Source organism: Diceros bicornis, chromosome 5 (genome assembly GCF_020826845.1).
Source record: "Diceros bicornis minor isolate mBicDic1 chromosome 5, mDicBic1.mat.cur, whole genome shotgun sequence".
Taxonomy (NCBI): Eukaryota; Metazoa; Chordata; class Mammalia; order Perissodactyla; family Rhinocerotidae; genus Diceros; species Diceros bicornis.
In genome coordinates, this window is record NC_080744.1 from 65,241,689 (window position 1) to 65,259,280 (window position 17,592).

At 44.7% G+C, this 17,592-nt stretch overlaps 1 protein-coding gene across 1 annotated transcript in view; it reads left to right on the forward strand.

Annotated features, from left to right (window-relative positions):
* The window catches only part of THSD4 (thrombospondin type 1 domain containing 4), a 561,131-nt gene extending 555,534 nt beyond the window's left edge, over nt 1–5,597 (forward strand). Inside the window, exon 18 of the mRNA XM_058541977.1 lies at nt 466–5,597. Within this exon, the coding sequence (XP_058397960.1) occupies nt 466–608 (143 nt within the window). The 3' untranslated portion in view covers nt 609–5,597. The remainder of the gene's footprint in view (nt 1–465) is intronic.
* The last annotated feature ends 11,995 nt before the right edge of the window (nt 5,598–17,592 follow it).

Consider the following 17,592-nt stretch of genomic DNA (forward strand, 5'->3'; position numbering starts at 1 on the left):
GATTCCCATCTTGGCGTCAAGATTCGTCTTTCTTAAGCTCCATCATGTTCTCCGGTGTGAAAATGCCAAGCCCACCTAGGTCTCTCTGTGACCTTGTGCATAGTCGTGGAGTTCAAGAGGTCAAAGTCCTGTTAGTGTGATGAGTTTCATAGTTTAAGGTGGCTGTTTACAGCACAGATGGCGAGCCAAGCCACCCACCAAAACATCAACTTAAATGGGAACTGATTAAAATGGTAATGCTTTCAGAGATTTGCTTCCATCATCCTTAAGGTCAAAGTAGTGAGATTTCAACTTTATGGTTAAAGGAAAAAAAATATATATAAGCTCCTAGCCCACACTCACACCTCTCATAGGTGAGAAACAGCAGGACCAGGATTGAAAGGCGTGTCCACCGCCCTTTGTCTTTCCGTTCCTCCCGGCTGCCCCTTGTGCTCAGCGACTCTTTTTTGTTCTCTTCTGCCGCAGATGAAAACTGCAAGGACAGGTACTACAACTGCAACGTGGTGGTCCAGGCACGGCTCTGCGTCTACAACTACTACAAGACGGCCTGCTGCGCTTCCTGCACTCGCGTGGCCAACAGGCACCCCGGCTTCCTGGGGAGCAGATAACACCCTGCACCCCATCAGGAGTGCGGGTCGGGGCGTCTCTGAGCAGTGGGACTGGTTGGCTACTGCTCCACCAGGGGCTTCCTGGCTCAGGGCGCTGCCAGCCGCGTGTAAAGTGTACACGTGGTGCCCAGGAGCAAAGCCACGGTTGTCCTTTGAGCATCGCCATAAACTGATGGTCCCCTCCTTGGGAAACCTGGCACCTACTGACGGTGCTCCCTGAAACCAAGCGGTGGGGAGTGCGTGTAGCGCTCAGCCAGACTCCCGGCCTGCACTTTGTAAGTCAGCTGTTGGGCCCTGACCGGGTGCCGCCTCGTCCCTGGTGCTATTGGCCTTTCCAATATCAGCACCCCTGGGAGAGTCAGAGGAGGCAGCGCCCCACCCCAGAGCCCCACGAAGCCTTGCTGAGACCCTGCTTCCCTGTTACCTCAGCCCGGCTGTGCTATTTTCATTCTCAAAGACATTAGGCTGTTTTCCTGCCTTACAACACAAATATCTCATGTCAGTATAGTGCTTTATTGTTTCGAAGGTGTATTCACAGGTATTAGCTCATTAGCGGCTCACAGCACCCCAGAATGGGAGGCAGGGAGTGACTCATTATCTTCATTTTACTGACAAGAAAACTGAGACTCAACTTAGATAATTGACCTGCCGGGTACAGTCACCCGTTCAATGTCAGAGCTGAATCCCGACCCCAATCATCTGACCACAAAACCCCCACCACGAGGCCTTAGTCTTCGGTCTGCAGGATGTGGGTTCATTTCAGACCAGGAGGCTAAGCACTTTCCCATCCAGCAAACAAAGCCCAGGCCTCTGAGTTCTTTCCTCTGGCCAAGGGTCAACTGTGTTCCCTGCAGTCAGTTGTTTCACAAGTCTGTTTCTATTTATCCCTTCCCCCACGAAGTCACAGATCCTAGTTACAGGACTCTCTGCAGGTTTTCTTAAATCCCATCAGTAATGGAATTGTCCCACGAGACAAGGAGGCCATTGGAGGGTAGCAAGGTGATTTCGTGAAATCCTGATTCCATTCCCCAGTGATATGTGCCTCCCATGGAATCGCACATCAGCGTCCCTTTGGCCACAGAGCCTTTCCTGTCCCCAACCAGATTTCCCGAGCACACAGCTCTGCACTCTGGGCTCTCCCCTTCCTCAGCTGTCTCTCCTGGGCTGTTTACCATACATCACCCAGTGGAAAGTCTAACCAACCTGTCCCAGCAAAAACCCTATGTTTCTATTAGAAAGATACTCCCTTTGGTCTTTCTGGCTTGATTTGTGGATTTCTCTCTGTGACTTTGCATCCCTCCTTTCCCCCATGACTCACAACCCATATCCTCCCCTCCCAGACTTGAGCACTAAGATCTACATTAATGCAGCCCGCCTGGGAGAAGGGGCTGGGAACTCCTCCAGGGATGGCCGCAGCAACAGGGTCTTTCCTGATTCACTTCCCCTAACTCTGTAATCCCAGAGGCCTCAGGCTGGAAGGGAGTGCAGGGCATACTGAAAGGTGAACTATCTGAAAAACCAATGAAGAAGAAGAAGAAAAAACACATATATATACATATATATGAGTATGTATATATATTCTTTCACTCACTCATCATTAGGAAAAATATCAGCCTAAACAATTATGAGCTTATAGAAAACTTACTTATTTAGTACCATGATTCTGGGCCTGTTTCCCTTTGAAAGCACACCTGGATTCTTAGCAATTGAGTTTCTCCCATGAGCCCTTTAACCTGAAAATCTGCTAATTTGATGATCATTTGGAGCTTCTGGAAGCAGTATCACCAGCCCAGTCTGATGCGCTCCATTAGGTTCCCACTATCTTGGGCTTTCAGAAATTCTAGTTGGCTTTTCTGTGGGTATCCTTCTCTTCCTGGAGAGCCTCGGCGACCTCGTCCCAGAAGCACCCCCATCTCTCCTGACTCTTCTGCAGCTCCTGCAATAAGCAGCTGGGCAGAGGCCCAGAATCCCATGCCCACCAGGCACAAAGAAACCAGAGAAGCCAAGCGTCTGGTGGTTCCTTCCGGGGCCCACTCTCACCATCGCTTTTCCTTCTCGTCACAGCAGAGTTTTTCCTTTATGCAGCTGCTCTCAGATCTTGCTGAACAAGCCAGTCATTGGAAGGATTACTTGAAAGAGGCTTTCTATCCATGCTGGAGGGCAGGGCAGGGTCAATGGGTAGAAGAGTAGAAAGGCTGACTTCAGCTCAAATTAAGGGAAAACCTTCTAGCCATCGAAGCTGCCCAACAGAGGCATGGGCCGCCATACATGAGTGAGCTCTCCATCCTAAAAGGGATTTCTCCATTCGGTGGGAGGTGAACATCCTAGGTCCTTTTAACTCAAGATTCTTATGACTGGGCTGGGTCAATGGTGGCTTTGCCTCTTTGACGTCTAACGTTGTCCTGTGGCTCCCAAATATTACCTAACAAGGGACAGTGATCCTTCCATGAGGGCGGCCATCCTGCCAGTTGTGGAATTGAGTAGCGGCAAATGGATCAATCCCGTGTCTTCAGGGGAGAAAAGTACCTTAATTAGGGGTCTTTTTTCTCTTCCAGCAAATAGTTGAGCTATTCTTGGAGTTCATTCATCTCTGAAAAGGTTACAAATTACTAGAACAGGGGTGTTATCAACTTATTTGTCTTAGAAATCCAATTTTTACTAGGAAATTATCCTTGTTTCTTGTATCAATATCTCAATGCCTTTGTCCTTAGCACAACACATACCGTATGGTCCTTTAGTGTTTCCAGTGATAGCATTCCTGGGGAGAGATCTAAGGAGAGCTCACCTTTTGATGACTCCCTCCCTCCAGATATGCCTCTTTGTCCCTTTCTTGGCACCCCTGTATCTCACCCTCTCCTCTCCATTGTCTGCCGTCTCCTTGTCAGTTCTCTCCAAGTTCCCTTGAGTGGCTGTAATGCAGAACTGAAATTTACATTTTCATCCTGCTTTCTTTTTTTCTGTGTACTGAATTGCCTCATTCCCTGCTCTGAATTTTAAAATTAGATGAATTAAAGCCATCATATGTTTTTCTCACAAAAATCAACGGACATCCAAATCGAAACCAAAAATACAGACAGACATAGTTTGCTTTTTCACTTTCTCTTACTTGAGAAGGAAACTGCACCCCTTGCAGCCTAGGCAAAGGCCATTAACGCAGTTGACTCTTCCTATCCTCACGTTGACTTGCATTTCTCCCCATAGAAAAGGAATAGCATAAAAAATACGACACTAAAAAAAAGCTTGTAAACCCAGCCACTAGAGGGAGTCAGTTCAGTTCATTAAAGGCATGTTCAGTGCCCGCTGCTTTCCAGCTAATCTGGAACCGAGAGGAGCAAGGCCCATCCCGCCCTCAGGGAGCTACAGTGTGACGGGAGCACTCAGAACTGCCCCCATCTGTCCCTTTGCCTTACTTCTCTGGTCAATGGTTCTTGGACTTTTGTTTTTTCTTCATTTCCTTGAGTATGCATCATTTACTTATCCTCAAAGTGTTTAGCATTCAACACTCTTTTTCCTTTATAGAGAACGGCCTTACAGAGGCAGGAAAAATGAGAGATGCTAGCTTAATTTATTTTTATCAAGTTGTGTGGCAGAGAGAGAAATCCAGATGTTACTAGTACCTTTCTAAACCAGTGGTGCTTTTTTTTTTTTAATATAGGCATTTTAGAATTTGAACATTAGTTTTCTAATGTGGAAGACATAAGTGGTAAAAATAAACATGAGTTCCCTTAAAACAGGGTGAATAATCAAAGCCGAAGGAACCTGGCAGGTGGAGGCCAACATTTACTTCTTGTCATATAAAATATTTTTAATATGGCCTAGATAGGAAATCAGATGCCTTACTGATGAAATTGGTGGATGACACGAAGTCAGAGAGTTAATGGCTTGAGTGACAGGTTCTGGATCCAAAAAGATCTGGGAGACTAGAACAAAACCTGCATCTTAGAAATTCACCAGGAAACAACATAAAGTCCTAACTTTGGATTAAAAAAGAAAAAAAAACTATACAAGTTCAAGGCGGGAGAGACGTAAGTGTTTCAGTTGACTAAGCTTAATGTGAGTCAAGAAAGTGGGATGGAACCACCCAAAAAAAACACAGGAAAAGAAAAAATGAGACATTTAGGCTATAGAAGGAGAAAACATTGGTGAGAGTCATACCACATTGTGTTTGCGATAGTCGGAAACTTTAAGAAGAATATTGATAATGCATAACATTCAGATAAGCATGCCCAATCCTGAGGAGGGGTGCAGACTGTTAAAAACAGTGACAACGACTTCACGAGAGCATTTAGCTTGGAGAAAAAGAGAGTTGGGATAGTGCTATGAGAGCCATCCTAGGACCAGGAGGTAGAAGCTACAGGGAGGCAGATTTTAGCTCTCGTAGAAGAACCAACTTTCTACAAGTGAGAGCCTTAGGAAGGTAGAAGGCTCTGTGGTCAGTGGTGACTGACCCATCACTGGAGGTCTCAGCAGAGACTGAATGGCCATTTGTCAGGGATGCTGGAGAGGGGATTTGAGCACCCAACCGGAGCCACATAACTTTTAAGGTCCTTTCCAAGTCTGAGCTTTGGTAACTCTGTAAGTAGAACAGCTTTAAGTGATTTGCCTGGTCTGGGATGGCAAGTCCACGGCACACTTCCATTTCTTCCCATTTCTATATCTGCCATTTTGAACCCAGTGTGGCACCTCTCGCCTGAGCTGAATGTGGCCTCACACCTCAGAAAACCACTAGCAGATTGCTCAGAGCTGCCCTGCCTGGTCCTGCTTCATAGAGCAGTAACCGAATGTCCTGATGGCTAGTTCCCTGTCTGGGGTCACACAACAGCTTGATGGGGGCAGAGCCTTGACTAGACTAGGACCCTCTAAAGAGCATCTTTCTTTCTCAACTCACCTTGCTTTCCTGCACCTTTCCTCGAGCAAAGTAATTCTCTCCACCCTGAACCATCCCACACTTCTGGTTCTATTCAGTGGGTAACAGTGGGAGACTTCCATCGTACTGAGGAAATGTGACCACGAGAGGGTAGGAACTTCCAGCCAACTTTCTCAGCATCTTCCAGACGTTGAGCCCTTTGCCTCGCTGAGAAAAAAGCCATTCTGTTACATAAACTAACTTCCATCTGCCTTGACCCCCAGATCCCTACCGATCAGTTTGACAGAAGGATATACTTTGTTATAACTTATTATTGTGTTCTTTGTAAATACAAGATGTCTATAGGAAATGTGTATTCTGAACTCTATCAGCAGAATGAGTCATTACACCAAAATAGTTCTATTATTTAGAATATGTTAATTTTAAAGGGACCTAATAGGTATTTATTTACATGTGCGATCCACATTTGTGTAAAATCATTAGATCCTACTAACCCAACTTCCTGGAAAGTTGCTACATGACGTGTAAGTCCATAGTTACAATTTAGTATGCTGATTAGTCAAATTCCTTGGGTTTTAAGATCAAATATAAGTTACTCTGCTTTTCGACTCGTTCAGGGACTTTTACCCCTGGCATTATACCTGAAACAGGTCTGTCTGGATTGCCACTTTTCCATCTTAAATATTATATTTGCTCATATAATCTGCCCTCTCCTCATCCCCAAACATTTGGTGAAGGAAACACGAAGGGCTTTTTCATCCCTTCTCTTTGGCCTCATTCGTTAGAATCACAAGCAGCAAGTTGCTCCGGCGGCGAGGTTAGAGCTGTGGATGAGGCAGGGCCCCCTGGCAGCGGCGGGGAGGGGCTTAGAGGGATGTGGCACATTTGCAGCTCTGACCATGCCTCCAGGTCCTCACTGAGGGCTGCTGGGGTGGGGCTCTGGGCTATCCTGTCGACTGCATAGCCAGGAGCAAGGAGCCTTCTGATACTCCAGCGACTCCATGTCACCCTTGTGGTGTTAAACTATTGTTTAAGGAGGCGGAGGATAGAAGGTGAATTATATGAGTAAATACAGTCTGTTTTCTCTTCAGCCAGAATGACAACTATTTTTGTGTATGACTAATTTATTTTTATTATTGTGAAAATACAATAAACTGGTTAAAAGATCAGCTTTGTTAACACAGCTGTGCTTTCTTGGGGGCCTTATTCCATTTCTACTCATGTTGCTTCCAACAGCCCCCTCTAAATAGGAGAACCGAGCCCTTCAGAGGGCAGACGGCCTGTTTTGTGGGCGGCTGGGCCACTCAGAGAACAGGGAAAGCCTTAGATAGAAAGGACTTGAGCCTGCTGGTTTACGCTGGTCCTCAGCATTGGCTGGATGTGAGAATCATACGAGGAGCCTCAGATAAAAGATTCAGGTATGGGCACCACCCCAGGATTGCACTTTTACAGGTATTTCTTTAAACCAAGAGGCAGAAAATGTTGGGACCCACTGTGCCGATTCAACGTGGCTCCATCTGTCAACTTGAATAAAACTTCTTCCAACTCCCCTGCAGCCGACTTCACCTTGGTCTTGAGTTTAGCAAAGTGTTTGACAAAATCTTTCAGGTTATCTTAGTGTATAATAAAGTGAAGTAGGACCTAGGTCATAATTCTCATTGAAAGTCATCCTGGACTAGAGAGAGTCTCCAATGGAGTGCCTACAAGCTCTGTCCTGCACAGCATTTCATCACTAACTCCCAGAAAGTTACTATAATGCCTGAAATGTACTTCCCATCTCTCCCATCCACCTTTTCTGCCTGGAAAATCTCCATTTATTCTCTTTTCATTTTTTTGTTGTGGTAAAATTCACTTAACATAAAATTCACTATTTTACCATTTTAAAGCATACAATTCAGCAGTGTTTAGTACATTCACAGTGTGGTGCAACCATCACCAGAACATTTTCATTACAAAATTCCATTACTCTTCAACACCCAAATCAGAAGTCTACTACATGCCAGACACTGTGCTGAGCGCTTCTACACACACTGTCTTATTAAATCTTCACAGCAGACCTAGGAAGTTGGAATATTCTCCCCTTCTAGAAATGAAAACATTGAGACTCAGGTTTAGCCTGCAGCTAACATGTGGTGGCACTGGGATTCTACAGTCAGCATCCCCCAGCGGTGAACGTGTGTCTCTCCCATCTCCATCTCCCCAGCCTGGCATGTTAGAGGGTCCCAGCATATGTTAGTTCCAGTCCTGTATCCACATCCATCCCAATCAATGGACATCAGTTGCACAAGGACTGGATGGGGTGCTTAGCCGTTAATGTAAAAATCCAGTGCTGTTTAGTTTCCCCAAGCTCAGTATGACCAGCATAGTCGTAGGCTGCATTTGAAGATATACAACCACCACCCAGAGGGAGGCAACAAGCCTGCTTTGTTCTAGGGGTCAGACCCAAGCTGGAACCCTAGGTCTCCAGTTCTAGGGCCCACACGTCGTACATGTTGATTGACCACCAGGAAAGAGCCCAAAGGATGGTGACCAGGATGGGAGTGAGGGAATCTGAAGGGGAAACTGTCATCAACCATCTTCAGACATCTCAAGGACTGTCAGGGACAAACAACAAATCACAAAATAGGGAGTCAGATTTGGTTCAAAATAAGATGTCTCCGTAATAGAGAGGCTTAAGGGTGAGAAAAGATACTTCAAGGGACAGTGAGACCCTCAAAAAAGAGTGATCAGGAACATTCAGACAGAGGGAAAATTTGAATATGGACTGTATTTAAGATGACAGAGTTGAATCCATGTAAAACTTCTTGGATGTGATGGTTTGGTCAAGCAGGAGGATGTGCCTGCTGCAGTATCTAGGATGAAGGCCACGATGTCTGCAATTTCCTTTCTCACAGGTCAGTTATAGCACTTGTGCATGCACGCAAGTGTGTGGAGAGAGAGAATGCATGCAAATACGGTAAAATACGTGTTTGCAAATATTAATTAAGGGTATGTCGTGTTCATTATACTTTACTTTTCTGAGGTTTCAAATTTTCTAAAATAAAAAGTTGGGGGGAATAAAGTACAAAAAGAGGACAGGGAGAAGGAGAGCTAACATTTTTTGCGGTGTTTTTCAAATTTGTCTAATGATAAGAATCACCTGGACTGCTCATTCCACCACCTCCCCACCAAAGGGTGTGCCTCCCCGGAGCAGAGCACAGCGGGACAGCGGGTGAGCCAGTGCACCAGGTGAGCCGTGTCATCATCACAGCTGGGCAGCCCTAATTTATTGAGCACCGACTATGTGCCAGGTGTCCTCTCGATCCCGTACGTGATTTAGTTTAATCTTCACAACAAGGCTTATGAAGCAAGCACTCATTTTGTGGCCATTTTATAGATAAGTTGAAATTCAAAGAGAATAACTTGACCAAGGACACGCTGTTAAGTGACAGGGTCTGTCTTGGGTTTTCATGAAGCCTCACTGTGTAATGAAATCAACTGAAACTTTTTTAAGGGATGTTGGGACCCCAATCCCAGGTATTCCAGTCTTCAGTTGTTTGGAGTAGAGACCAGGCATGGGTATTCCTGGTATTACCAGGAAATTATAGCTGGGGCTGAGAAGGGTGCGTCTCACTCTTGAACGTGTCTATGAATCAACTGGGATCTTGCTGAACTTAGGATTCGGATTCAGTGGACCTGGGCTGGGGCCTGAGAGTCTGCATGTCTAACAAGCTCCCAGGTGAAGCTGGTGCTTTGAAAATGAGGCACTTAACCCTTTAAAGAAGTGGAGGATTTTCTTGTTTTCATTGGGAAGTTGAGCAAATGACCCCTGAGATGCTTTATAAAACAGTCGTCTATAAAGTTTAGATTCTTGGACTTGATCTACCAGTTTACCCCTTCAGTGAATGAAACGTAGAGACTCTGAAACTGTTTTACATCTTCGTACTCATGTGTCATACATGATTTAACTTTTTTAACCAGATATTCTGCGTATCGTTCAGGTATTCATTTGGCCACAAGTAGAAGAAAATCTGACTACACTGATTTAGGGATTTGTTATTCTCTTATAACAAGAATTCCGGAGGAAGGCAGTTGCTGGCGTCCGTTCAGCAACTCAACAGTTTCAGGGCAGCTTCTCTTCAGTTCTCTTGACTTCTTCCTCATGGTCACAAGACAGCTCCTCCTGCTCCAGCTATCATGTACATCTTCAGGAAGGAAAGAGGAAGGACAGTTGCAGCTGCATTTGTCTCCATTTACCAAGAAAGCAAACACAATCCCAGGACACCCTCCTCTAGCTAACAGACTTCCACTTAGATCTCACTAGCCACAGTGGGTTCCACGGCCATTCCTAGCTACAAAGGAAGCTGGGCAAACAGAGAAAGGATTGTCATGATTAGCTTGGACCAATCAGGATTCATCACCTGGTGCTGGACACACAGCTGTGCTGGGCACAACGGGGGTTCTGAGAGCAGAGGAGGAGGAGAGGAAGAACATGGGTGAGAAAACCAGTGAAGTCTGATCATTGCACCCTTAGCACACACACTTAGATGGGAGCACTGGAAGTTCAGACACTGCAGTGTCTGTTGGGGAGCTACCGGCCTATTGGGGAGCTACTCCTTAAATGGGTTTAGGCTGTATATCTCCCCTTAGCCAACAAATATTTATTGAGCACACACTATGTGCCAGGCACTGTTTGGGGCGTTGAGGATACATAAATCCTGTGGACTTTACAAAATGCTGTGCAACCTAAAACATTTGCAGATAAGGAGACCCCCAGAGGGACCAGAGTGGATGCAGCCAGGCTTCTGAAATGAATGGCAAACAAACAGACATCATATTTGGCTCTCCATTTTCTGCTAGCTGGAATGGTGGCACTGTATGGATTTTATTTCTGACCAAGCAGTCAGGGAGCCCACACTTACAGTGCCTCCTCTGTGCAGCATTATCCACAGCTCCTTTCCTACTCATCACCACCTTGACTGCTGGGGACTATTCTCTCCATTTTACAGCTGGGAAAACCAAGGCTCAGCCAGATTCAGAAGCTTACTCGTGATCACACAGGTCATTAGTGGCTGAGGAATTCGAACCCATGTCCCTCTAGTTTCAAAGCTTATGCTTGTTCCTCTGCATGGCACTGCCTCTCCAAAAGAATTGCATAAATCCACATGCAAGATAAAACTCCCTTTAAAACCAAACTTAAGCCAGAATTTACTCCCTGAGCACGTGGTATACATTATAGTAGACGATGTTGTTGATGATTGTGGCTTCGCAAAGATTCTCTGGCTCTAAGTGGAGAGCCTGAGGACAATGGGCGGCACTATTCTATGATATCTACACACACACACACCATTGCCTCCAGGGGAAATCTGCAAGGAGCCACCTCTTCTTCTATGTCCTGCTTTTATATGTGGATTCCAAAAGTTTGTTCTTCTAAGCCCAGAGTCAGTCCTGTTTGGAGGCTGGCCAGGGTGGAGAGGGACAAAAGCAGTGGGACTCAAAGGATCAAATGTGCTTCAACTTGACACCAGCATCCGCCTCTGCTCTCTCACCCTGACAGCAGAATTCTGGGCTCCTCGCTCCTCCCGAGCCCTGGATGGTCCTGCCCGTTTTTGACTCATATTTGCTTTGTGACTCACCTGAGCTCAGACCCGTGCCCCCTCACACCTGATTTACACTCTCAGGTAATGACCTTGTTTGTCTGATCTATTGCTGTAGAATAAATTACCCGCAAAACTTAGTGGCTTAAAACAACAACGCTTTTATCATTTCTCACGATTCTGTGGGTCAGGAATTCAGTTAGAGCTCACCGAGGACAGCTTGTGTCTTCTCCACATGATGTCCACTGAGGCTGGACCATCTAAGACGGCTTCTTCACTCCCAGCTGATGCCTCAGCTGAGATGGCTGGAATGGCTTGCTGAGGGCCCTATATCTGCGTCCTTGGTTCTTACTGGGCTGGATTCCTTGCTTCTCCCCCACATAGTCTCAGGGCCTCTCCCTCCCCACACTGCCTCTTCGCGTGGTCTCTCCTTATAGCTCGATCTTCCCAAACTTGGCAGGCAGAAGGGGAAGAGCATGCAAGAGAAAGGAGGAGAAAGCTGCCAGATCTCTTAAGGCCTGGGCTTGGAAGTCCCTGACATCACTTCTGCTTCATTCTATTGGTCAAGGCCAATCACAAGCCTGCCCAGATTCGAGGGAAATGAGATAAGTAGACCCCTCATGCTGCTTCTGACCTCTGAGTTCTGTTTGCCAAAGAACTCAGGCATTCTCCCTTGGGATTCACTTTATGTCACCTGCCTTTATGCCACCCTAGTCATGACAATCATTCACTCACTCATTCAACAAGTATTTCTTGAGCACCTACTATGTGCCTAACACTTTGCTAGGTGCTGACTATGTAACAGGGTACCAAGTAGAATAAGACTGCCCTCAGAGAGCTTACATTCTAGTGGGGGAGACAGAAAATAAAGACAAAGACAAGTAATTCATGCGTGGTGTGTCAGGTGATGATACGTGTCATGGAAAACAGCAAGGCCGAGAAGATGGGTGGGGAGTGGCGGCAACGGGGCAGGAGTTGCAATTTTAAATAGGTTGGTTAGGGGGCGTGGGAACAAACTGGCCATGTGGACATCTGGATAAGGGTGTTGGGCAGAGGAATGTGCAAGAGCCCTGCCTCAGCTGGAGTGCGCACGGAGAATTCAGGGACTGGAGAACAAGGGGGGCGCAGGAGATGCAGTCAGACACCTTGGGAGCCAGGGAAAGACTCTGGTTTCACGGTGAGTGAGAGGAGAGGCCAGTCAGAGATTTGGGCTGAGGAGTGACAGGATTTGAATGAGGCCAGCAGCCTGACATGAGCTGTGGATTCGTGCACTTGCATTAACTGTGCCCAAAATACTTATTTTCCTGGGTTAAATCATTAGCATTGGAGGCAAGCTGAGAAATACCATTTCAATGAAAATGTTGATTTATGAAAGTGTAAAAAGAGCTATAAAGCTGAATATACCATTTCACTTAATAATTCCATGCCTGGGAATTCATCCTGGGGAGAGAATTTAATAAAATTTGTTTTTCAGGAGTGTTTTCAATAATAAATCTTTTCATTTTGTGTTTTCATGTTCATAATAATCTGTTTAAAATAGGCATGAACTGGGCCCGCCCCGTGGCTTAGCGGGTAAGTGCGTGCGCTCCCCTACTAGCGGCCCTGGTTCAGATCCTGGGGGGTGCGCACCGACACACTACTTCTCCGGCTATGCTGAGGCCGTGTCCCACGTACAGCAACTAGAAGGATGTACAACTATGACATACAACTATCTACTGGGACTTTGGGGAAAAAAAAGGAGGAGGATTGGCAATAGATGTTAGCTCAGAGCCGGTCTTCCTCAGCAAAAAAAAAGAGGAGGATTAGCATAGATGTTAGCCTTGGGCTGATCTTCCTCACAAAAATAAATAAATAAATAAATAAATAAATAAATAAATAAATAAATAAATAAAATAGGCATGAACATACACTCCATTGTCTAACTGACTGGCTTGTAGCCCAACATGACCATTGGTTCTAGTACTGGGACCACAAAGTGTTACTCACACTGTCATGAGCTGAGCTAATACAAGAAGAATGGAGTTGAATTTAGTATTAAAAGGTGTATTCAAGCCAAGCTAAGGCTGAATTATGTCACAGACTCACTGTTTGGGGCAAGGATCTGCAGTAGTGTGGGTAGACAAGAGTGGTGAGTTGCTTGTCATTATATGCCAAACCCAAAAGAATTTGCGCCATATGTTTGGTTCCCACATCCACATTGTGAGAAGCAATTGAGTTTCAGCAAAGCATCATCTATCAATGTTGTTGCTTTTAATTCTGTTTGTTTTGAAACAGTGTTTTCACTTAATTAGCAATTTCATTTTGATTATGTAGTTCTATAAGAGTTATAATCCTCCTATTAGCTTAATTTTTGTAACATTATAATTAAACCTTAAAGTATTTAATTCAACATTGGAGATTAGTGAAACAATTATTTTCCTTTAAAAGTTGCCTGAATGTTACTCAAGTGTGAGCAACACTGGCATAACTGGTAGCTTGAAGCATCAGATGATTCAAACAGCCTTTCTGGTGCTGATTCACTGACCACCGCTCAGGGAGGGCTGGACACTCCTTGGCTGCAGCGAGGGCGTGGGAGAGCAATCAAGGTAGCCAACGGCCTTCTTACCTGCCCAGGCCTATTCATGAAGGTCACCAGGGCTCCTCCACGAGCAGGCCCTGACAGGTTGGTCTGGCATGGATTAAGGAATGTTCAGTTCATTTATTCTGGTGGTGGCCACACTCTGGGGGAAACAACAGGCAGGTCTGTGTCCAGAAAGTTCTCCGGCTCCCAGGCTCAGGGCATCCACTCTTTATCATCACTCAGACTCTGTGCCCCGTGATCTCAGTCATCGTCTCCTGTGCAACCTCCTCCGAGCACATTTCCAGCTTCCCTGTCTCTCATGCAGCAAGAAGTAAACACCCCAGTCTCCTCTGTTTCACCCCGCCTCCGCTCCAAATGTCTGCTGAGTAAGACACGGCCTCTCCGACCAAGCTGGCTTTGCCTAATCCTGTTGCTTTCATACTTTTCTTTCCTACCAGTGAAGTCTAACAGGACAAAGATTCCAGACCAAGTCTTAATTCAGTAAATGTCCTTCTTGCTCAATACTCCCCAACTCTGGTAAATCTGGTCCTTGAGACAATCTCCTCTAAAATACAGAAAAACTGAATTCTAGCCAAAAACTAGAGACAGCTCTAAGCATTTTGACAAATCATCACAATAGTTCTTATGGGAACATAGGAAGTCCTCTTTATAGAATACCGTATACGCTAACACTGAGGTGCCATTCGATGGTTCAGTTCAACCAGTTCAACATCCATTCCAGTCAACATCCATTTCCTGGATGTTTATGATGCGTCAGGAGCTCTAACACACGTGAACCAACGTATCGGATCTTCTCACGGGGTGAAGACTCCACCTCAGTGTTAGACAATGGTCTCTTTGCTCCATCACATAAACTCCTCTTTGGTGCTTTGGTAAAAAACAACGCTGTGCATTAAACACGGGTAACTATGCCAGGATTTGTCACTAAAATAGTTTAAATCCTCTGCCTGAAGTTGTGAGTACTAATGAATTTCTGCAATTTGAGAAGAAATTCTCAAATCTCTTGGGCTAGAATCCGGGGAGTGAAACATTCCACGCAGTAGGCAGAGCTTTTCTCATGGAGTAACACCTACATCTTGTGGCTCTTCTGGATATTGCAAGTAGATCAAGCTACCTCTAATTTTGTGACTATTGGTACAGTCATAGATCTTGGATCTGGGAGAGAACTTGCGAGTTCCTCTAATTCAGTCCCCTACCTTCACACAGGTAAGGTTTATTCACTCCACTTTTGCTTCTTGTAACAGCCCAGAGAGGTTAAGAGGCTCGTCCAAGGTCACACAGCTAAGAATATCTTTTATGGCACAATAAAAGACCCCGAATAGCCAAAGGAATCCTGAGAAAAAAAGAACAAAGCTGGAGGTATCACACTCCCGATTTCAAAATATACCACAATGCTATAGTCACCAAAACAGCATGGTACTGGCACAAAAACAGACACACAGATCAATGGAACAGAATCGAGAGCCCAGAAATAAACCCACACATCTATGGACAGCTAATTTTCGACAAAGGAGCCAAGAACATACAATGGAGAAAGGAAAGTCTCTTCAATAAATGGTGTTGGGAAAACTAGACAGCCACACGCAAAAAAAAGTCTTTATCTTATACCATACACAAAAATTAACTCAAAATGGATTAAAGACTTGAATGTAAGACCTGAAACCATGAAACTTCTAGAAGAAAACATAGGCAGTATGCTCTTTGACAACAAGTACTGTTGACCAGGCAAGGGAAACAATAGAAAAAATAAACAAATGGGACTACAGCAAACTAAAAAGCTTCTGCACAGCAAAGGAAACCATCAACAAAATTAAAACACAACCTAACAATTGGGAGAAGATATTTGCAAACCATATATCTGATAAGGGGTTAATATCCAAAATATATAAAGAACACATACGTCTCAACAACAGAAAAACTAACAAGCTAATTAAAAAAATGGGCAAAAGACCTAAAGAGACATTTCTCCAAAGAAGATACACAGATGGCCAACAGGCACATGAAAAGATGTTCAACATCATTAACTATCAGGGAAATGCAAATCAAAACTACAATGAGACATCACCTGATGCCCGTCAGAATGGCTATAATTAACAACACAAGAAACAAGTGTTGGAGAGGATGTGGAGAGAAGGGAACTCTCATACACTGCTGGTGGGAGTGCAAACTGGGTGCAGCCACTATGGAAAACAGTATGGAGATTCCTCAAAAAATTAAGAATAGAACTACTATACGATACAGCTATTCCACTTCTGGGTGTTTATCCAAAGAACATGAAAACACACATGCGTAGAGATCCACGCACCCCTGTGTATTGGCATTATTCACAATAGCCAAGACTTGGGAGCAACCTAAGTGCCTATCAAGGGACGAACGGATAAAGCAGATGTGGTATATATACACAATGGAATACTACTCAGCCATAAGAAACGATGAAATCCAGCCGTTTGTGACAACATGGACAGATGTTGAGGGTATTACGCTAAGTGAAATAAGTCAGAAGGAGAAGGTCAAATACCATATGATCTCACTCATAAATAGAAGATTAAAAACAACAAACACATACATAGAGACAGAGATTGGTTTGGTGGTTACCAGAGAGGAAGTGGGGAGGGAGGAGGGCGAAAGGGATGACTAGGCACATGTGTGTGGTGATGAATTGTAATTAGCCTTTGGGTGGTGAACATCATGTGATCTATGCAGAAATAGAAGTATAATGATGTACACCTGAAATTTATACAATGTTATAAACCAAAGTTACCACAATAAAAAAAATAATAATAAAACAAAGATAAGCATTGCTTCTCAGAAACCGGAGTCAGATTGACCTGCTGTATGCAGCAAACATCTTGTGACTGTAGTAAAAAAAAGTACTGTCATACGTGATGTATGTTCCTTGTTCCAAAACTGCATATAACCATGCTGTACACCTTGCTTCTCCAGAGTGCTTTCTTCCTTGGAGGAGGTTGCTCTCCCAAGCTGTAGTCCTCAGAAGTGGCTCATATATTAAACTCACCTCAATTTTGGGAAAAAAGAATATCTTTTTTTTTTTATTATTGTGGTAACATTGGTTTATAACATTATATAAATTTCAGGTGTACATCATTATACTTCTGTTTCTGCATCGATCACATCATGTTCACCACCCAAAGGCTAATTACAATTCATCACCACACACATGTGCCTAATCATCCCTTTCGCCTCCTTCCCTCCCCCCTTCCCCTCTGGTAACCACCAATCCAATCTCTGTTTCTACGTGTTTGTTTTTATCTTAAGAAGAGTATCTTATCTTAGACTCCTGCAATCTTCTTGTCAATTTTTAGGAAGAGGAAACCTTTCTTAAGCAAAATCCTACCAAATATAAAAGAGACGCAAGCAGAGGGGCTCGGGTTGAAGTGACCAAAGGGCCCATCCCTGCCAGCCCCTTTACTCAGCACAGCTTGGTAAATCAATGTGGAAACACCACTGTGGAAACCTGGGAAAGATCCCTAGGGAAATACCATTCCACTCTGAGGTAGTTTATTTTTTGACCAGTTCTCTGTTCTGACCAGATAAACCCCTTTATTAAAACATACTTTCTATCAACGATTATCAGCAACTGTTCATTTCTACATCTCTCTCCTCAGAGAATCTCTAAGTTGATTTGTTTTCAATCGCAAGTAAGTGTTTTAAACCTCCTATGACAAAATCGACGGCAAGGTGGGCCACGAGGGTGATGGCGGCAGGTATGATGGGCGGCCTGTTCCACGCCAGGCCCCGTGCCAAGCTGTGGTGTGTGAGGAGGTCGGTCTGACGCAGTGAGATGATTCTATCGGAGGCAAGAGCAGAGGGCAGGGCAAGAGAAAGAAGCAGCAAACTCTGCCAGGGAACTAGGGGAAGCTTCCATTTTCTTATTCAGTCTTTCAACAAATAATTGTCAGGCTCCTTCTATGTGTCAAGCCCTTAAACAAGATAGACAAG